This window comes from Girardinichthys multiradiatus, chromosome 12 (genome assembly GCF_021462225.1).
Source record: "Girardinichthys multiradiatus isolate DD_20200921_A chromosome 12, DD_fGirMul_XY1, whole genome shotgun sequence".
Taxonomy (NCBI): Eukaryota; Metazoa; Chordata; class Actinopteri; order Cyprinodontiformes; family Goodeidae; genus Girardinichthys; species Girardinichthys multiradiatus.
Genome location: NC_061805.1, coordinates 12,418,825 through 12,441,674, shown reverse-complemented (window position 1 = coordinate 12,441,674; position 22,850 = coordinate 12,418,825). Strand labels below are relative to the sequence as shown.

The 22,850-nt window shown below is 40.4% G+C and overlaps 1 protein-coding gene across 1 annotated transcript; it reads right to left on the bottom strand.

Moving 5' to 3' along the window:
* Positions 1–1,559: 1,559 nt before the first annotated feature.
* tcima (transcriptional and immune response regulator a) lies at positions 1,560–2,608 on the bottom strand. The gene has a single exon (XM_047381961.1). It carries the CDS (start codon positions 2,449–2,451, stop codon positions 2,149–2,151), a length of 303 nt encoding a protein of 100 aa, XP_047237917.1. The 5' UTR covers positions 2,452–2,608; the 3' UTR covers positions 1,560–2,148.
* Positions 2,609–22,850: the final 20,242 nt, after the last annotated feature.

Genomic DNA, 22,850 nt, shown 5'->3' with positions numbered 1-22,850 from the left:
CTGTGCATGCACAACCTGTTTTATGTATTCCCAAATATGTTTTGTTTCAAACTGTTTCATTGTATGTTAAAAGCTTCTCACCTTGCAGTAGTACCACCCTTTTATCCTTTGTGAAACACATCATTTAAAGCTTTCTAAAGTTTTATTACTTTCCATCGTAAAAAAAATCCCTTTGAAGCTAAGAGTGCAGCACAACATTTCAGAAGTAATCATCAGTCAGGCAGGTACATCTGAAAGACATAAATCAGTTGATTTAAACAGTGTAATGATTGAAGGACTAAGTATTTAAATGTATGAGTTTTTATGTGTCCCATACAAAAGAAAACATTGATCATTGCATGAGTAACATTTAGATTAGACTTTGAGCAACGATGTCTTTATGTTGACTAATGTGTTTCTTTATTGCATCAGCACAGAAGCACTCCTTTCTAAACCCCCACCTGAAACTGCCACACCTCAATTCCCTGAAACTCTACACACATGCGAGAAGCGTCTGTAGGCACATGTCATCATACACAGTAAACCCAGTGAACTGGTTTGAGCCAGTAGAGACTATCAAGGCAAGCAGATTAGCAGGCATCCAATCTGCTGATCTGTGTGTCTGTCTAAGCCATCCAACACACCCACTCGCTGATAAAAAAAAAAAAAAGAAAACAGATATAAAAAGGTTTTATTAAATGCAGGGTTGTTGTAGTGCTTTAGCTGTTGGCTGTGAAAGGATCATTTTTCCTTTACTTGAGGTGAAAAATCAGACGGTTATAAAGAATAGTCTCTACATATCTAAACCTTGTAATTCTACTTAACATCAGTGCTCTCTCTTATCTGGAGAGCACTGATGATTATTAGAGAGACTCCAATGCAAACACGCTTTTCTCAACTCCACCCCAACCTTCCAGACCAGTCTGAACCAAACTGGTTTGCGCCAGTCTGATGAGGCATACTTTATACAGCGCTGTGGGGGAAGCCCAGAAGATATAGACCACATCCTCACATGAGTAATTCTGTCCCTTTTGAATGTCTTTGCCTGCATCAGAATGAAGAAAAAAAGCAGGCAGAGCATCTTTTTCCTCTTTTTCCCTAAGAAACAATGCTTTGATTCCATGATTCAGCACTTTATAAGTCCCAACATGGGTGGTATCCCTTTTGTTTCTAATGTTAAACCCATTAGGTCATTTTCTGGTTGCCATAGGGATTCAAACTGTTTGGTGTAAGGGTTTTCCCTGCATACAGTTTACACATGGGTCACGCTGCTGTATGGCAGACTGATGGAACTTGTGGTTTCTCTTTTTTTTTCTCTGAAATTCAGCCAGTATTGCAGTGATTTTCTAGTTTCTCAGAACATTTTCGTAATTCAGTAATTTCTCTCTAATGATCGACTTATAAAGATCAGCATCGCTGTGACTTCTAACTGAACATAATTGTTTCTTGTGTGTTTTTTAATGCAATATAACAAACCAGATCTGAAGGCAAGATGTTAAACAAATCATCTTAAGCTGACTATTGTGCAAAAGAGTTAAATGGAAACAATGTGAGTCGTGTTTAATGAGCATAGACAAGAATTCAGATTTAGTACAAAGCAATCGTTTATTTAAAAAAAAGGGAAATCAAAGGAACCTCACATAAGTATAAATCATTGTTCTTTCACATTGTAGTATCACATTATTGGTCACTAAGCAGTGGTGTTCATACAACAAAATCAAGCTCAGTGACAAGGCATGTGGTCAGGACAGGCATTCATGTATAGGCAAGTTATTTGGCACCATAAAGTCTCACTGCAGCTGTGATGCACCAGCACCAGCACAGTGATGTGCACCTGCAGGGTGCTGTTCCACCTTCACGCATCCATGGGAATGCATGCATGAGTTCTAGTCTGAAGGAAGGCATGTATTCCCTTCATATTCCCAGTCACAACCTGATTCCAGGCAGGGCTCCGCTACTGGCAGATCCTCCGTCTATGACGCCGCATTTGCCGCTTGTTGTCCTCCAGGCGGCCCACGGCGCCTTTCTCCTGCAACCGCAACTGACGCCGCTTTCCCAACCGGCAGGTGAGTTGCCTCGGCGGCGGAGACCTCAGTCACATCGGGAATGTTTTCTCATTCGGCTCATCGAGTCGACAGAGACACAGACGTGAAAGGTGACTGCGAGGAGTCAGCGCAGTTTGAGCAGCTGCCGGACCATGCCCGCGATCCGGAGGAACTTGTCCTTCTTTCGCTGCTTCAGAGCCATCAGCGCCCGCGCCGTCTCCTCCGGGTCCTGCGTGTAGGAGAAGATGCTCCGCACCCTCTCCTCCGCCTTCATGTCTCCCGTTTTCTGGAAGAGTCTCATCAGTGCGTCCTGGTTCACGTTCTCGAAAATGTTGGCCACGGCCTTCTTGCGGTGCGCCGTGTCGAACTTGTTGCCATGGACAGTGGGGCTGACCCGGCGGGACTCAGAGGACACGTATGAAGACATCTCGACTCTTTTTCTGCTGGTGGTTCGCAGCCCAAGACGTGGCGCTCCAACTTTGCGATGATGGATTGCTCGGTGCGCACTGTTGAAGCCGGAGCGGCAGTAGAGGATTAAGCTCTGGAGCAAATGAGTGCAGAGGAGCGCAGTACTGGAGTATTTATGCGCCCTCAGTGGGCAGTTCTCTGTCAGGACACGCTTCCGGCAGTGACATCAGCTGTCGGGAGGTAGAAACAGGCGCCGCCTTGGATGCTGGAGACAGCTCGGCTCTGCACTACGAAACCAAGGTGCAAAATACAGGTCCTTCTCAGAAAATTAGCATATTGTGATAAAATTCATTATTTTCTATAATGTAATGATGAAAATTTAACATTCATATATTTTAGATTCATTGCACATTAACTGAAATATTTCAGGTCTTTTATTGTCTTAATACGGATGATTTTGGCATACAGCTCATGAAAACCCAAAATTCCTATCTCACAAAATTAGCATATTTCATCCGACCAATAAAAGAAAAGTGTTTTTAATACAAAAAACGTCAACCTTCAAATAATCATGTACAGTTATGCACTCAATACTTGGTCGGGAATCCTTTTGCAGAAATGACTGCTTCAATGCAGCGTGGCATGGAGGCAATCAACCTGTGGCACTGCTGAGGTCTTATGGAGGCCCAGGATGCTTCGATAGCGGCCTTTAGCTCATCCAGAGTGTTGGGTCTTGAGTCTCTCAACGTTCTCTTCACAATATCCCACAGATTCTCTATGGGGTTCAGGTCAGGAGAGTTGGCAGGCCAATTGAGCACAGTGATACCATGGTCAGTAAACCATTTACCAGTGGTTTTGGCACTGTGAGCAGGTGCCAGGTCGTGCTGAAAAACGAAATCTTCATCTCCATAAAGCTTTTCAGCAGATGGAAGCATGAAGTGCTCCAAAATCTCCTGATAGCTAGCTGCATTGACCCTGCCCTTGATAAAACACAGTGGACCAACACCAGCAGCTGACACGGCACCCCAGACCATCACTGACTGTGGGTACTTGACACTGGACTTCTGGCATTTTGGCATTTCCTTCTCCCCAGTCTTCCTCCAGACTCTGGCACGTTGATTTCCGAATGACATGCAGAATTTGCTTTCATCCGAAAAAAGTACTTTGGACCACTGAGCAACAGTCCAGTGCTGCTTCTCTGTAGCCCAGGTCTGGGGAATGCGGCACCTGTAGCCCATTTCCTGCACACGCCTGTGCACGGTGGCTCTGGATGTTTCTACTCCAGACTCAGTCCATTGCTTCCGCAGGTCCCCCAAGGTCTGGAATCGGCCCTTCTCCACAATCTTCCTCAGGGTCCGGTCACCTCTTCTCGTTGTGCAGCGTTTTCTGCCACACTTTTTCCTTCCCACAGACTTCCCACTGAGGTGCCTTGATACAGCACTCTGGGAACAGCCTATTTGTTCAGAAATGTCTTTCTGTGTCTTACCCTCTTGCTTGAGGGTGTCAATAGTGGCCTTCTGGACAGCAGTCAGGTCGGCAGTCTTACCCATGATTGGGGTTTTGAGTGATGAACCAGGCTGGGAGTTTTAAAGGCCTCAGGAATCTTTTGCAGGTGTTTAGAGTTAACTCGTTGATTCAGATGATTAGGTTCATAGCTCGTTTAGAGACCCTTTTAATAATATGCTAATTTTGTGAGATAGGAATTTTGGGTTTTCATGAGCTGTATGCCAAAATCATCTGTATTAAGACAATAAAAGACCTGAAATATTTCAGTTAGTGTGCAATGAATCTAAAATATATGAATGTTAAATTTTCATCATGACATTATGGAAAATAATGAACTTTATCACAATATGCTAATTTTTTGAGAAGGACCTGTACCACTGCATCACTCCAGGCGCTACGTTTAAATAGACATGTTGTCGGATTTGTTGTATTGAGTCTGCGTACGCAGTGTTTATGTCAATGCAAATTACCATTAGAATTTAAACACTGAATGTGAGTTTTAAGTTGTCTTTTTGAACTTAATGACAGGTTTTTTTTTTATAACCGAAATGCACAAAAACAAAACTCTTCACCAGAGGATGTATATGCATATAATTTTATATAAAGCAGTAGTGGCTGTACTAATAATTATTCTTCTCTGAATGCACATAAAGCTGTACACCATTTATGTGAATGTTTTTGCTCAAAATAGTTGAGTGAAAAGGGATTGTCTTATAACTAAAAATAACAAAACCCATCATGAGAAGAAAAGTTGGTGCACTGGTCTGATTATTTCAGAGACTGTTTATGGACTGTGATTTTCATACACAATTACTGTCTTGGCTTACTGAGAATGGTCTGAAAAAGAAATAATTCCAGTGAGCAACAGTTATGTAACAGAAAATGTCTTGTTAATGCCAGACAGACAAGAATGGGCAAGCAGGTTCAAGTTAATAGAAAGGAGCAGTAGCTTAATCACACACTGGTTCCAACAGACTATCTCTGAACAAACAGCATGATGAATCAAACATTGAAGTGGATGGGCTGGGTGCCACTGATTCACTTCTTCAGCACTATGAGCTACAGTACCTTATCTGTTGGATACAGCCTTTTCTCTCCACATGCATCATTGAGCTGTGACCATGTTGGACCCCTTTCGATACAGTGCCTTGCGAATGTATTCGGCCCCCTTGAACTGTTTAACCTCTTGCCACATTTCAGGCTTCAAACATAAAGATATAAAATTCTAATTTGTTGTGAAGAATCAACAACAAGTGGGACACAATTGTGAAGTGGAATGAAATTTATTGGATGTGTCAAACTTGTTTAACAAATAAAAAACTGAAAAGTGGGGCATGCAATATTATTCGGCCCCTTTACTTTCAGTGCAGCAAACTCACTCCAGAAGTTCAGTGAGGATCTCTGAATGATCCAATGTTGTCCCAAATGACTGATGATGATAAATAGAATCCACCTGTGTGTAATCAAGTCTCCGTATAAATGCACCTGCTCTGTGATAGTCTCAGGGTTCTGTTCAAAGCGCAGAGAGCATCATGAAGACCAAGAAACACACCAGGCAGGTCCGAGATACTGTTGTGGAGAAGTGTAAAGCCGGATTTGGACACAAAAAGATTTCCCAAGCTTTAAACATCTCAAGGAGCCCTATGCAAGCAATCATATTGAAATGGAAGGAGTATTAGACCACTACAAATCTACCAAGACCTGGCCGTCCCTCTAAACTTTCATCTGGAACAAGGAGAAGACTGATCGGAGATGCAGCCAAGAGGCCCATGATCACTCTGGATGAACTGCAGAGATCTACAGCTGAGGTGGGAGAGTCTGTCCATAGGACAACAATCAGTCGTACACTGCACAAATCTGGCCTTTATGGAAGAGTGGGAAGAAGAAAGCCATTTCTCAAAGATATCTATTAAAAGTCTTGTTTAAAGTTTGCCACAAGCCACCTGGGAGACACACCAAACATGTGGAAGAAGGTGCTCTGGTCAGATGAAACCAAAATCAAACTGTTTGGCCACAATGCAAAACGATATGTTTGGCGTAAAAGAAACACAGTTTATCACCCTGAACACACCATCCCCACTGTCAAACATGGTGGTGGCAGCATCATGGTTTGGGCATGCTTTTTGTCAGCAGGGACCAAAATTGATGGAAAGATGGATGGGGCCAAATACAGGACCATTCTGGAAGAAAACCTGTTGGAGTCTGCAAGAGACCTGAGACTGGGACGGAGATTTATCTTCCAACAAGACAATGATCCAAAACATAAAGCCAAATCTACAATGGAATGGTTCACAAATAAACGTATCCAGGTGTTGGAATGGCCAAGTCAAAGTCCAGATCTGAATCCAATCGAGAATCTGTGGAAAGAACTGAAGACTGCTGTTCACAAACGCTCTCCATCCAACCTCACTGAGCTCCAGCTGTTTTGCAAGGAAGAATGGACAAGAATTTCAGTCTCTCGATGTGCAAAACTGATAGAGACATCCCCCAAGCAACTTGCAGCTGTAATTGCAGCAAAGGGTGGCGCTACAAAGTATTAACGCAAGGGGGCCGAATAATATTGCATGCCCCACTTTTCAGTTTTTTATTTGTTAAACAAGTTTGACACATCCAATAAATTTAATTCCACTTCACGATTGTGTCCCACTTGTTGTTGTTCAAGGGGACCGAATACTTTCGCGAGGCACTGTATATACTGATTGCAGAACACAAGAGCGGCTGCTTTTGAAGATGTTCTGTGTCAATTGTCTAGCTGTCACAGTTTGGTCCTTATAAACCCCTTACCATTATTCATTATTCCTGCTTCTTTGAGGCCAGAATTTTGAGCGTTCCAGGCTCTCGGCTTCATATATATACAGGTCCTTCTCAAAATATTAGCATATTGTGATAAAGTTCATTATTTTCCATAATGTCATGATGAAAATTTAACATTCATATATTTTAGATTCATTGCACACTAACTGAAATATTTCAGGTCTTTTATTGTCTTAATACGGATGATTTTGGCATACAGCTCATGAAAACCCAAAATTCCTATCTCACAAAATTAGCATATCGTTAAAAGGGTCTCTAAACGAGCTATGAACCTAATCATCTGAATCAACGAGTTAACTCTAAACACCTGCAAAAGATTCCAGAGGCCTTTAAAACTCCCAGCCTGGTTCATCACTCAAAACCCCAATCATGGGTAAGACTGCCGACCTGACTGCTGTCCAGAAGGCCACTATTGACACCCTCAAGCAAGAGGGTAAGACATAGAAAGAAATTTCTGAACGAATAGGCTGTTCCCAGAGTGCTGTATCACGGCACCTCAGTGGAAAGTCTGTGGGAAGGAAAAAGTGTGGCAGAAAACGCTGCACAACGAGAAGAGGTGACCGGAACCTGAGGAAGATTGTGGAGAAGGGCCGATTCCAGACCTTGGGGGACCTGCGGAAGCAGTGGACTGAGTCTGGAGTAGAAACATCCAGAGCCATCGTGCACAGGCGTGTGCAGGAAATGGGCTACAGGTGCCGCATTCCCCAGGTCAAGCCACTTTTGAACCAGAAACAGCGGCAGAAGCGCCTCACCTGGGCTACAGAGAAGCAGCACTGGACTGTTGCTCAGTGGTCCAAAGTACTTTTTTCGGATGAAAGCAAATTCTGCATGTCATTCTGAAATCAAGGTGCCAGAGTCTGGAGGAAGACTGGGGAGAAGGAAATGCCAAAATGCCAGAAGTCCAGTGTCAAGTACCCACAGTCAGTGATGGTCTGGGGTGCCGTGTCAGCTGCTGGTGTTGGTCCACTGTGTTTTATCAAGGGCAGGGTCAATGCAGCTAGCTATAAGGAGGTTTTGGAGCACTTCATGCTTCCATCTGCTGAAAAGCTTTATGGAGATGAAAATTTCATTTTTCAGCACGACCTGGCACCTGCTCACAGTGCCAAAACCACTGGTAAATGGTTTACTGGTATCACTGTGCTCAATTGGCCCGCCAACTCTCCTGACCTGAACCCCATAGAGAATCTGTGGGATATTGTGAAGAGAACGTTGAGAGACTCAAGACCCAACACTCTGGATGAGCTAAAGGCCGCTATCGAAGCATCCTGGGCCTCCATAAGACCTCAGCAGTGCCACAGGCTGATTGCCTCCATGCCACGCCGCATTGAAGCAGTCAATTCTGCAAAAGGATTCTCGACCAAGTATTGAGTGCATAACTGTACATGATTATTTGAAGGTTGACGTTTTTTGTATTAAAAACACTTTTCTTTTATTGGTCGGATGAAATATGCTAATTTTGTGAGATAGGAATTTTGGGTTTTCATGAGCTGTATGCCAAAATCATCCGTATTAAGACAATAAAAGACCTGAAATATTTCAGTTAGTGTGCAATGAATCTAAAATATATGAATGTTAAATTTTCATCATGACATTATGGAAAATAATGAACTTTATCACAATATGCTAATATTTCGAGAAGGACCTGTATATGTCACAGAATGGTTTTGGGTTGGTCCAAAGTGCAGACAAGAGCTTGGTAGCAGCATTGTGAAATCCAGAGCTTTATTCAAAGTATCAAAACGTAACAACAAACACACTGCAGGTACTGACCAGAGTGTAATCCAAAACTTACAAGGCTGAACACTGCAGGATCATGGCATGGACGAGGGTAGCGAGTGTGAGCGAGTTGTAACACAAGGAACCCACCAAACATAATGAAACAAACCAACTAATTAATATGCAGAGAGAAAACAAAGGCAGGTAATCAAAGGAACTAAGGACAGGTGAGGCAAGGAGGCAGGAAGGCAGAGGGAACAGGTGAACCTAATACAACTAATTAACAAGACAATGAGCAGACCTAAAACAAAACTATAAACAAAGATAAATAAAACATAAGAATCAAGAATAAACATGAACTAAAGGAAACTGAGAAATTGGAGGGAACACAACAACCTAAGGCCTAAACACTTAACAAAATAGGAACCAAAAGGGAACCCTGACTAAAGAGTAAACAAACTTAAACAAACACTGACTTAACCAAACTGAGGATGAAGCAGAGGAAACGAGGACTAGAATAAAAGTAAACAATAACTAAAGCTAACCCATAAAGGAGGAACTAGAGAACAAAGATAAACTAGAGGAACAAGGCTAAGGGAGGACCGGAGAACTAATACTAATAATAATAATAATAATGAAACCATGCCAAGCGAACAAAGGGTGAGAGGAGAACACACTGGGAGGCAGAAGAAAACCAGAACTGTAGGAAAAACAGAAAACATGAATACAAAGCCATAACAAGAAACCTCTAGTTAACAGTAAACAAAACAAAACACAAAGTCCAAAATGTTACATCCTGACCATATATAGCAGTAAAGATATCCAAGCAGCCATCATTTAACATCTAACAACAAAAAAAGTACATAGAACAAAGGCGATTTACAAGAGCAAATAACTGTATACAGCCATGCTAAAAAACTAGTACACTGTCCATGACAAATCAGGACATATCACCAATCACCTGGTCATTATTAGGTCCATAAAATATTAATTTCACAAAAATCAAGTCAAATGCAAAAAAATAATGTTTACTTCATTTAATCAAACTGTGCTGTTCATAAAAGGATGATGTTGACATTAGCATTAGCTGCAAATCAAATGGCATCATCTGTGAACACCGCTGTGCAGTGCCTCACATAAGCATGCATATGCTTAAAATGTTTAATATTTAGTCATCCATCCATCCATTTCTATACCCACTTCTTCCATACAGGATTGCAGGACAGCTGGTGCCCATCTCCAGCAGTCTACGGGCAAGAGGCAGGGTACACCCTGGACAGGTCGCCAGTCCATTGCAGGGGAACACAGAGACACACAGGACAAACAACCATCTACACCTAAGGGTAGTTGAGAGAGACCAATTAACTTAACAGTCATATTTTTGGACTGTGGGAGGAAGCCGGAGTACCCAGAGAGAACCCACGCATGCACGCAGTCAAACCCAGGACCTTTTTGCTACAAGGCAACAGTGCTACCCACTGTGCCACCATGCAGCCCATGTTTTGTCACATTATAGCTAAAAAACATTACTGCATTTTATTATGTAACAAACTAACACAAAGTAGAGCATAATTGTAAAGTGAAAGGAAAATGATATAAGCTTTTCAAAAAATTTAACTAATAAAAATCAGAAAAGTGCAGTGAGAATGTGTATTCCATCTGCTTTATTCTAATACCTTTTAATAAAATCCAGCCCAACCAAGTGCTTTCAGAAATTACCTGATCAAATGCTAGGTGTGGTGGAAAACTAACACCACATATTATGAAAACATCATCTCCACTGTGAAACATGGTGGCAGCATCATCCTGTGGGCAAGAGGGACAGGTGGGAAGGTGGATGGAGATAAATACAGAGCAATCCCAGAAGAAAACCCATTAGAAGCTCTAAAGGCTTCAAGTGGAGGTTCAGCCTCCAGCAGGTCAACAACTGTAAACATACAGCCAGAGAGTTATATAAAAGTGTTACAATGGCCAAGTTGAAGTTCAGACATACAGTCATATTGAATAAATTACAGTATGCATTCTAATGAGGCTCTTTTGTCAGATTAAAAGTACTATTTGAAAATAACAACCTTTAAGCAGATATTGAACATACTTTTCATTAAGCCCACATTTCTGTATTATAAATGTTTTTTACTGGTCTGATGTAATATTCTAATCTCACATGGCATGTTTTCATTAGCTGTAAGCAGAAAACCATCATAATTTTCAAAATAAAGGGTTAGAAAGTCTGTGTGGAATTAATCTATATAATGTGTTTCACTTAGTGAAGTGAGTTACTGAAGTAAACTGACTTTACAATAATATTCTAATTTATTGAATATGACTGTAAATGAATTGGAGCTTTAAAAATTATTTTCCACACAAGCTCTCCATCTGTTCTGACTCAGCTTGAGCTATGTTGCACACTTTTGTATCTCCAGCTGTTTAGTTCAGTTCCTCCCACAGCATCCTGTGTTGAGATGCCAATACCCTTCCATATGAACAGACCGTATGCAAACAACCTCTCCCTTCAAGACATAATTTTAAAGCCACTTTTAGTAGGTCATTTGGTTTCTACTCTTCCTAAAATGGCCCCAGAAGATTTTATCATTCCTTTCCAGTCAGCAGTGGCCTAAATATAGTTGGCTTAGAGTTTGGATTTAACAGGGAAAGCTTCTTGAACTTTGTTTACAACTGGAGGTGACCCATGGCCCACGCAGGGAGGCTGACCCGCACTGATAAGGCTGCAAGGCGTTCCCCCACTTCAGGCTGTGCTCATAAACAACAGCAAGCTTCAGTCTCATGTTGGTTTGACTTCAATGTTTTCCTCTTTATGTAAAAATATGTCCACTCCACAAGCTCAGCCATAGGCCAGTGCCTTATATGGAAAAATACAGAGTAAGTGTCATTCATTTTCATTCTCCAGAATGAGGCATGCTTAGCATTCTTCAGAATGCTAAGCATGCATCGGGGAACTTTGTTTGCTGACTCGAACAATGAACTGGGTCCGATGAGGGAACAATGGTCATACTCTCGCTGACAGCTCTGTTTGCCAGATCTGTCTGAACAATGTGTTCCCACAGGATACCTGTCTTGTGTCAAGATGGCATAGAAGTTTCATCAGAATCCAAATAATGTAGTCGTCTTCCACTTCACAAGAAAAACAGCTGAACTGGCACATTCATGACCCGTCTCTAGTGGCCACAGATATTGTTATTGTTTTATCCCTCCGATCAAACAATAAGGTTCTTTTTAGGTCACCTATACGACCCTTCATGTTGAGAATGTCAGAAGCTTGACGCCTCTTGATTAAGTAACAAGGTCAATAGTAAGTGTAATCTTTCAAAAGAAAGAGTGGAGCAGTGTTTTCCTACTCATTATCTGTATTTTCTGCTTGTACTGTACACGAGGCAGTAAAATCTCTAAACATGTCTTTTGAAGCAGCCAGAAAATTATTTGTTAGCATATTATCTTCATTGTTAGAAGTCTTAGAGGTTTGAAAAGTTCCAAACTGATGCATGTATTCTGACAGTCAGGGGAGAGGCAGTAAAAGTTATATAACATGTAGCCACACAGTTATGTTTTACAGTCTGTGGTAATGTGAAACTGATAAGAAAAGCAATATTCCCAATGTGAAATAGCATGTTTTAAATTTTAATAGAAGGGACAATGGGGTTAATGCACTGCAAGTAGTTTAAGTTTGTCTTCATGTTGAAAAACTATTTCTATTCAGTGTGCTTTTTGTGATATGTAAAGTGTTGTAAGAGCTTGCAGATGTTTTACCGACATAGCCAGCGCTCTAAAGTGCATGAAAGGAAAAAACAGAATTTGAGGAGGAAATGAGTTGAGGCATTTCCTGAGCATGTCATGACTTGCTAGAAAATCAGCAATCAGTCATTTTCTACCACTTCTTCCATAGTGGGTCGCGGGGAAGCTGGTGCTTATCTCCGGCAGTCAATGGCCGGGAGGCGGGGTACACCCTGGACAGGTCGCCAGTCCATGGCAGGGCAACACACAAACAACCAAACACTTATTCACACACCTAAGGGCAATTTGGAAAGACCAGTTAACAGACATGTCTTTGGACTGTGGGAGACAACCCATTGTATGCATGGGGATAACATGCAAACAGAAAGACTCTCCAGCCAGGAGTTGAACCCAGGACCTTCTTGCTGCAAGGCAACAATGCTACCAACTGCACCACCATGAGAGAATCAGTGATGAAACTCATACCTATCATGTTAAAAGAAGCATTTGCCTTGCAAAGGTTAAAATACCTATTGGACCTTTGCAGTCACACATTTCAATGTGTTTCACTGGGAATTTATGTGAAAGTAAAACACAAATAGGTCGTAATTGTGAAGTGGAATCAAAATGATTTTTTTTTTACAAATGCAAATCTGGAAAGTGTGCCACAAATACAGTATGTATGTATATGCAGTATGTATCTCCAAACACGTGAACTCAACCAACATCAGACCAACATCAGGGGTCAATGTGGAGGTGTTCCAGGAGTATAAGTATCAGTACCTGGGAGAACACCTGGACAACAAACTGAACTGGAATAAAAATACTGAAGCAGTCTATAAAAGGGCCAAAGTCATCTCTATTTCTTGAGGAGGCTGATATCCTTCAACATCTGTAGGACAATGCTAAAGATTTTCTATGAGTCTGTGGTGTCCAGCACGGTCCTGCATGCTGTTGTCTCCTGAGGCAGCCGTCTGATTGTGAGGGACGCTAACAGACTCAACAGTGTCATCAGGAAGTCTAGCCACAATATTGGAGAGGAACTGGACACTCTGACAGTGGTGTCGCAGAGGAGGATTCTCTCCATAATAAAAATTATTCTGGACTTTCCCTCGCCTCATCTGCACAATCTCAGGAGCTTGTTCACCAGCAGATTAAAACTACCAATCTACACCACAGAGCAACACAGGAGATCAAAACACACTGGATCTGATTTGGCATACAATCTGCCAAAAAATCCGGTCATATGATGTCCGTAGCAATTACAACACGTTGAAGTAAATTTGGCCCGTCTTCTGGTCGCGATTCTCCACAACTGCACCTCAGACTGTTAATTAATTCAATCTGATTAACTGTTCTGGTTTGTCTGTCAGTTCTCTACCCCTGTCTCAATATATATACTATCTGGTTCTTTTTGTTCCTCACTGGAGCTTTCCATTACTATTCTTGTGGTTTCCTTGCAATTCGGTCCAATCCTTGCTCCATGCTAGGAGATCTGTTGTTCTTGTGTCTGCCCGTGAGTGTTTGTATTTAACTATTTCATTACAACGATTTCTACTCACTGTGCTGCTTCCACTGACCTGTCTTCATTTTGGTCCTGCACACAACCCATACATCCTGACATTGTCGGGTTGCACATTGTAACACAATAAATTTCCTCTTGAGGATTAATAAAGTAATTCTTATCTGATGGGAGCACTGAAAAAGCATTCCTTTACACAAACAGCTGTTTCAGCCTCGGTGATGGTAAGTTGAATTAAGCAACACACATGGCATCTGGGTGGCTTTGGGGAAGCATCCACAGTAGTGATGTTTTAAAAGGAGTTGTAACAGGCTTTGTGGTTACAGTGGGAGTCATTAAATCTATTAATCTTTGAAACTGCTTTGAAACAAGGACAAAACCTCCCTGTGTGTCTGAGCTAAACAGCAGTAGATTCTAGAAGAATTTAGTGTCAGTCCACAAAAAGGTGAAGCTAAGAGGTTTAACTAAAACCTTAGGTAAGGTTCCAATTAATTTTTTCCATTTCAAAGTATACTACACAAACTAATAGAATCACCAGGACCAAAGTCATTTCTATTTCTTGACTCATCTCTATTTATTACCATCAGGGTAATAAATGTTTGAACTACTTTTTTAGAAAATACTTTTTCTAATGTTTTGCCTATTTAAACAAACTGAGTTACATCATATACCTCCCGTTCATTTTATTGTCTGCTTTGTTTCAACCTTTCCTCCAATGAAAATATGGACCATAACAAACAATGTGATAAACAGTTGAAAGCAAAGCCCAGTTCACGTTTCCTCTTCTCTCTGCACCCCCCAACCTACTCTCCCTCGAAGGGCCCGGTGGTGCATGCAGATTAAATGACTGAGCTTCGGCAGACACCCAGGCAGTGCAGAGCACCGTGTCTTAACCGGCTCAAACCAGCTACCTCTCCTTCATGGTTGGCTGCGCCACAGGGGCCTAAGGCCAAACCTACTGTTCAACTGTCAATATGATTCTCCCCTATCAGGGTCCTGAACTGTGTCTGTCCTGACCCAACTGGATCAGTTGCATCACATTAAGGCCCCAGGTCTACAGAGAAGCTGTTGAAAGATAGAGCACTTGCATAGCTTTTAAAACTGTTGGAGAAAAACCTTGGCCTACTCTTTTTTACAACATTGCTCAATTTCATTGATGCTCTCAGGTACTTGTTCATGAAGTGCTCTTTTACGGCCCCACCAAGTCTTGAGCTCAGATTCTTAACTCCATAGTGATACAGAAGGGGACAACAAGAGTGTGAGTGGGTGGAGTGAAAGGGAGGACTCTGCCTGTGTCACCATAACATTGCGTCACCAAACAACCAGTGACTTGTTTGATAAATTAGAAGCAGTAACAGTCTTAGCGGAAACTGGATGACTGTCATGGTACTCGCCTACAATAAACCTGAATAGTATGTGAGAATGGGGATAGCTATTTGCATTGGTTCCTATGCACAGCTGAATATTTAACAGAGTAAAGTTATCTTTATTAAGAGCAGTGTACCAAACTTCCACCCTGCTGTAACACCGCATTGTTTTATTTCGCCAAGAAGCACTAGAGGGAGCATCCCGGTTTCAAGTATCCTCTGCTTTCTAAGGCTGCCTATTTACTTCTCAGTACATAAATAGACGGATATGGAGCAGATAACCGTGCTGACACTGTTTTATCAAGCAAAACAAATAACCACATGAATGGATGGTGCCTGGTCAGAAGCCAGGTAAAAGAAAGTGGTGACAAGTTGACAGCAGGGCCCATTGTTCATTGTGGTGGGAGTGCAAGGTCATATTTGTGACTATGGAAGTAGGGACACTCAGCCAAAGATCCACTCCAGGTTAAATCTAAGAAAACACATGATTTGATATGAAGTATCAGAATTGTGTTTCAATGATTCTAGCAGAATATTGAACACAAAGTTGTGTAAAGACAGCTTGTACACAAACTTCAAACCAGGGGGAGCAAATACTTAGCTTAGGTCTGGGTTAAAGATTATATGGAAAATGATGTGGTAGTTAAAATCCAAAGAAGTGACATCATGTGTATTACATGTAATGGTTGGGAGATTTTGTTACCATGGACACTCAGTTAGCAATTTCAGTATTATGCTTAGCTTGCCAACCAGTTCCTGTTTCCAGCTTAATCAAAACTAAACATAAATGTAAGGCTAAGGCTAAACATAAAGGCAGGGGAATGACTCCTGATGTTCTAAACACCAAAGCTAAGAAAAAAATAAATAGAGTTTAGAAACATGTTGCCAGCAGTGCTGTTGACTCAAGAGCAGAATGCAAATGTTTGCAACAAGTTGGCTACACAAGCCATCACGGTACTTTAAGTTGGAGTTTATAGTTCTGTGTTTCTTTAGTGTTTTCTTGTTTTTAGTCCAACGATCTCTGTGTTTAGTTTAATCAGACACTTGGATCTAAGAAAAAGTATTTTCTCCCGTACAGATATATTATGTTTTTGCTTTTTTGGTGGCACCCACATGTTTCAGATCAAACAAACTTTAATAAAAGTTTAGATAAAGATAACCTGTAGAAATATAAAATGATGTACGCTGCAAGTGATGATTCCATTTATTGAAGAAAAAATGTTATCCAAATCTGCCCGGCCCTATGTGAAATGTAACCACCCCCTTGCTAAATCATGAATCAACTTTAATTAACCCACTTTTTTTTTTGAAAAGCTGAGAAGAAGGATAGAAGCTCTTAAAAAGCAATATATCATGCATTGATCTAAAGAATTTCAACAACAGCTGAGAAACAAACTCAATGAATGTGTAATGGGTCACAGAAAAATTCTCTAAAGCTTTGGGATCCAAAGATGTTCACAAGTAATTTTTTACAAGTCCAAATCAATTGTTGAGTCCTTTGCCCCAAGTTACAGTCAAGTCTCATGTCTGTAAAAACTAAAATAATCATTTTCTCATCAAATTGATGACATCTGGTGCACCTCTAGCCCTGCATCGCTGCAGGTTAGGGATCCAAACCTGGACTGTTTGTCTCTAGATCTTAACTGAACATTTAATAATTATCTTTCAATTTGTATTATTATAAACAGTTATCCTTTAACTAGTTAACATTCAATTTACGATCCAAAAATCTGCCCATAGACTGCTGGAGATAGACACCAGCTCCCCCGCGACCCACTATGGAATAAGCGGTAGAAAATGACTGACTGACTGACTGATTATTAATATTGTAAAATATTATTAGGGCTGCACGGTGGCGCAGTTGGTACCACTGTTGCCTTGCAGCAAGAAGGTCCTGGGTTATGTCGGATGACATAATATATTACTTTCCTTATTAGAAATATAAAACCTTACATTGTCTTCTCCTTCGTCATATAAGATTGCACTAAATATTAGCCGTTAATATTGTGTCATTTAAATACCATCATTAAAAGGATCAAAATGTATAAGTGTTGACTGCGCATTATGGCCAACCTGTGTTTAAAACTACCCTTTAAATAAAGTTTGTCTTAACTTTAAAAACATAACACAGAACATATCATTAGATAAGCAGCTAGTCTGCTAGCACTTACCTGAGTTTTCTCAACACAAACTAAAAAAACAAACGTCATTAAGTGAACATTATTTCGATTATTTCATTCTAAACTAATCTTCTCTGCCAAAACCCTACCTCTTACGTGAACCGAGGAAAAGGTTTCCAGGCGACTAGATGAGGATAGCAAAGCTGTCCGGTCATCGAAGTGTGGACTGAACCGTACAACAAAGGCACGTTAGGTTCCTGTAGTGGCCGAGGTGTGGCGGGGTAGAAGCCTTACTCGCCCGCTGAATTTCAGCTGACGCATGCTCTAGTCCCACCATTAGCCGCTGTCCGCAGCTGGAAAGAGACCAAGCAGGGGGGAAAGGTGTCTTTGGGTCAAAGATTTCAGCTCTGACTCCCACCTCTTCCTGGGCTGAGCTGGAAGTAGGTTAATGCGATTTATTTTGAGTTCCAGAAAAGTTCATACTGGCCTTTAATGTTTTAACCCATGTTCGCTTTATGTTCATCCATGGCTGGGGTCCCAACAAATGGAACAGAAAGTGCTTTTATTTTGATATTTCCGGATGGAGGTATCCTTGTAAAGACACACTAAGCTTAACAGTGTGAAAATGTCAGAGATAAGTTACGTTTGTTTTGTTCTGAAATTATCCAAAGTCATTTAATACAGTCTTCATTTGGAGAGACATTCATGTGATCATTATGTAGCTACAGAGAACATGAACAGATTGTTATGAGCCACAGCGGAACCATAAATTCTACTTTCCAACAGAAAACAAGACCTGAAGCTCAAGCGCACTAGGGTTGTATAGCCGAACATTGATCAGAAACACAAAAGTAATGGACACTTTTATTTTAAAACTACATAGGGTTCCAACCTGTAACCAGTGGGTTGCTGGTTCAAATCCTCACTCTGACTGTCTCAGTTGTTGTGTCCTTTGGCAAGACACTTCACCCTTCTCGCCTGATGATGATGGTTAGAGGGCTCAGTGGCTCCGATTGTATGGCAGCCTCACTACTGTCGGTCTGCCCTAGGGCAGCTGTGGCTACAATGCAGCTTTCCAATATCAGTGTGTGAATGTGTGTATGAATGGTTATGACTAATTGTAGTTTAAAGCGCATTGGGGTCTCTGGGGACTTGATAAAGCACTATAAAAGCTCAGGCCATATACCATTAACATTTATTAAAATGTGCTTGAAGACCTAAAACCCCAAAAAGCAAAAGCAGATGATATCGGTAAGGAGGCAAATAGCTTTTTATTTTACTGTATATGAAGTATATTGTAGCGGTTCTCCCTCAGTCCCTGAGTCAATTCTACCCAACAGCTGCTTTGCATTTAGTTATTTAGTTTGATCTGTTCCTTGTGTCAGTAATCACTTCCTTCCTGTGCATTCATCTCCTATTTTTTTCAGTCATTGCCTGATCTGCCTTTTACAATCCTCATGTTTCGCCTGGTGGCTCCTTGTTAGTATAGCACCTCAGTATGATCTTACCTGCTCACTGGAGGTGTTTGGGTCCTAGAGCACACAGAGACACAACAGTAAGGCAATCATTTGCTTTAGCAGTAAGGATCCCTTTTAATTGACATCATATAATTATAACCTAAATCTAACAATTGTGTAAATGCAGACTACTTAATCTTTAAGAAATAATTGACACTGTCCTTTGTTAAGGGTCTCAAATAAATAATATTTCTCTGGTAGAAATAAGTGAGTTAACATGGCCTCAAATGAACTGAAAGATACTTCATAGCAGTAAAGTAATTTTTATTTTCTGTCTCTATATCAGTCTATCACCATTTTTTATGAGTCGTCCGTAATTGTTCAACCATAATAATTATTTGCCATTTATGTCACTTAAAACGTAGGTATGTTACCAAATGTTACCGAAGTGTACGTAGCATTGAGTAAAACATAACTATTTTGTGGCAGCTAAAGACACATCTGTAATTCTGTATACCTTGAGGTAGATGCATAGAAACTGAGACAATTAATAATCCCTGTTTTAACAATGCAGGAGTTAATAGGGGGACAGAAGGGAAAAACTTCACAAATGAGAAAATAATTACCGTTATTCGTTATAAGATTGGAGTCCAGCCACTGTTGTTTTCTAGAATATAAAATAACAGGAACAGGTCAAATATTATTTTTGTGGAAATTTTCTATAACATCAGCCAAGGTACAAAGACAAGGCTAGCAATGTGATTAGAATTTGCTGTGAAATCAGACTGACTGAAAGGAAATCATCTGGTTTAGCAGGGAACTTCATGAGCTCAGAGAGGTTTAAAAGTGCTTAGTGGGGAAGGCTGGATATGTAACTGAGAGACTCAGCTAGTTTCAGTTTCAGGCTGGTTTGAACCGGTCCGTGGTAAGATTAATCAGCCTTTGTAGTAGACTTCTGTCTATACTACGGGGTCTCCTATTATCTATGCTAAAGGCAGATAAAAGTGGAAGCAGACAACAGAGTATGGATGCAGAGAAAAACAGTATACCTTTTCTGAGAATAAAATACATTCAAAAACAACAAAGAGAAACATAAGGAAAATGTGAAAACAGAGGTCAAGTAGGTAAAGTAACTAGGCTTAGTGCAGTTGTACATTGCATGTATGGTGACTTACAGAGGAATTAATGGCGTTATTTGGGAGTCAACTAAAGCAGTGCTTAGTGTTTTTTGCTGCAGAAACAGCTGGGAGGGATCATCCCTCATGCTCCTTCTTTTATACTCTGGCACATGGTGTAAATAAATACTCAACCATGTGTAGAACTAACAAAGCCCCATCTTCAGACTGTCAATTCAAAGTCTCTGCTGCCAGTTAAATCTTGGATGAACAAAGCAACACATATCATCTACATGTCTTTAGACAATGTATATTATAGAGCTTTAACAGAATGCTTCTGACTATGTCATAAATACTCAGCCTCTCAGATGTTTGAAAAGTGGAAGCTTTGCTGCAGAGACAAAATAGTTTACAGAGGAACATGTCAGAACAATGAAAAACAACAGAGGATGAATCTCTGCATGCATAGTGTAATTTTGCAGAAACAGATACTGTTTCTAAAAGGTTCCTGCCTAACACTGTGCACTAAATCATCACCAGTACAGTATTTTGATTTGCAAAGGAGGTTTTTTTTGGTTTTGCATATGCTTTGTTTATTTCAGTCAGCTTCTATTGCAGTGCAGTGGTTTGAAAATAACTCCAGGTCAATATATCTTCATTTCAAACCCATTTGGTGCCATGTTGTCCTTTTCTACTTCCATTTCACATCCATGTGCTATGAAATTGAATATGGTATTTTATTCTACTGCATAATATGGTTGAAAGATTTCATCTTAAAATCTACTTCCACTGATTTTAGTTCTGATCACTGTTTGGGTTAGTCTACGTTTGAAACATGACATACAATTTAGGGCTGAAATGAGCAGCACCTTTTCAAAATATGTGTGGCGTTTCTACAGTAATTGGTTTTCATGTATTTGTTCTATTTGGGTCAAACTAAAGTCAGTCAAGTTTAATGACTGACCATAATGACTGATATTCTTTTTTTCCAATAAGAGCCTAGGAGATCTAGTTTTGAGAAGATGCTCCTTTTGTCAGCAAAAAGCTGTGTTTGCGAAGGACATGGTAAAAGAAAAAAGGGGATGCGCTGCAGTATCTTGTACTTGGAAATGGGTCTTTGGTTCCCAGAAACACTAACTCATCCCAGGGAACTTGCATGTCGGAAAGTCAGGGTACAGCTTTGATGTGCAGCTTACAGATAAATGATCAATCAGCATCGCATTCTCACACATCCAATTCAGTAAATATTTATTTATCGCCAGCTGAACCAGGATGCCACAGAATTTTTGGATGTGGCAAAAATGTTATAACATGGACGTATTTCACTGCTACAATGTTGATGCAAGGGGTATGCAAAGGTCGCAGCAATAACCCAATAATACCATTAATTTATCTCATGCTACACTATGCAGAGCCTTTGTCTGCAACTGCAAATATTCAGTCACCAATCTGCTAAAATGCTTGAAGTGGCTCCAGCTGATGGCAGCCAGATCTACGTCATCTAATATTAATTTGACCACTCTTAGACTGTGTATATGTATATATATATGTATTGAATTTTCATCCCTGGATGGTCAAGTCATCAAAAAATATAAAACACCTCAGGGAAAAAATGGCACACCCTTATCTGATACATTGTACTCCCTTTATCAACAGAATGAGGGTGCATCAAATGATACACTAAACAAACCCGCTCCAATTCTTCCCATTTGGACAAATGTAAGAGATGTGTTTAGATAGATAAACATACACTATTGCCAAAAGTATTATGTCTCACCACTAAATCAATGAATTCCAGTGCTCTAATCACTTACAAGGCTGCAGGTGTAGAATGTTTGGTGTGGAGAAACTTGACTGGCCTGCACAGAATACTGACCTCAACCTTCTTGACACCTTGAAGATATTTACAGAATAGTTAAAGTAGCTATTGCCAGCAACGGTGGACCTTATAGATTAAGAATAGGATGCTATCAAAGTTCATGTACATGTAAAAGTAGACAAATAGTTTTGGGAATATTGTACACACTGTAGGATAAGAAACAGTGTGACTTCAGTTTTACTGTTCGATGGTGTTGTTACCATGTAAGGTGTGGTAATACTGCCTGCTTAGATAGTAAGTTTCAGAGAAGCATCTCTGTAATTAAGAAAACTATAGGCTTTGTTAAACAGAACATCATGTTTACTCAACATTAACAGATGCACAGGTATTTTTATAAAACAGAAATGATACAATGTAAATGGCTTTTCATTAAAAAAGCATAAAACCTAAAAGGTTATGGTTAAACTGTCAGTCAGTCATTTTCTACCGCTTATTCCATAATGGGTCGTGGGGATTAAACTGTCTTTTGAAAAAATTTGAAGGGTTATTAAAGATTTTTAACTTGTCATTTACTTATAATTCAACATTTATTAAGGTCTATGAGAATGACAATTGTTATTGGTATAATAATAATAATATTAATATAGTAATAAATCAGTGAGTCATTTCTGAACCTTGTTCTGCTCTTTATTGCCAATGCTTTGTCCTTACTCTGAACCAGACAATCTGTCAGGTCTGAGAACTCATCTGCACTTGTTTGTGTCTTGCTGATGAGATATGGATCCTAGCCTGAAGGGCAATGGAAAATGTTCTGGCTTGTGATTGTTAGGTTTATCCTGGCAGTGGGGACAACGATGCAGTTTCCCCAGCGGGATCCCATCAGGAGAACAGTTGTCACAATTACTACCAATGTAGTCATTATAGCTGCATTTATTTCCACAAGGCCTTTAATGCAGTTATACCCACAGAGTGAAGCATCACAACCACCAGGACCAGTATTACAAGTAAAATGATGGTGTATTATAGAGTGTACAAGCACCTTGTTTGAAGAGCAGATGCACCAGCAGGAAACACAGGCATGTTGAAGGTGGAATATCATTTTTCATCCACTAAACTTATTTACATATGAGATTGCGTTGATAGATGTAAGACTACAACCCCCTGCAGGTAGCTCTTGCACATTCCAGTTCAGATGTTGAAAAATCAGACAATAAAGAGGCTGCCCTCTGCTGTTCATAAAAAAAAAGTGCATA

Coding starts and splice junctions, on each gene's coding strand:
- tcima (XM_047381961.1), bottom strand. CDS start 2,451: ATGTCTTCATACGTGTCCTCTGAGTCCCGCCGGGTCAGCCCCACTGTC.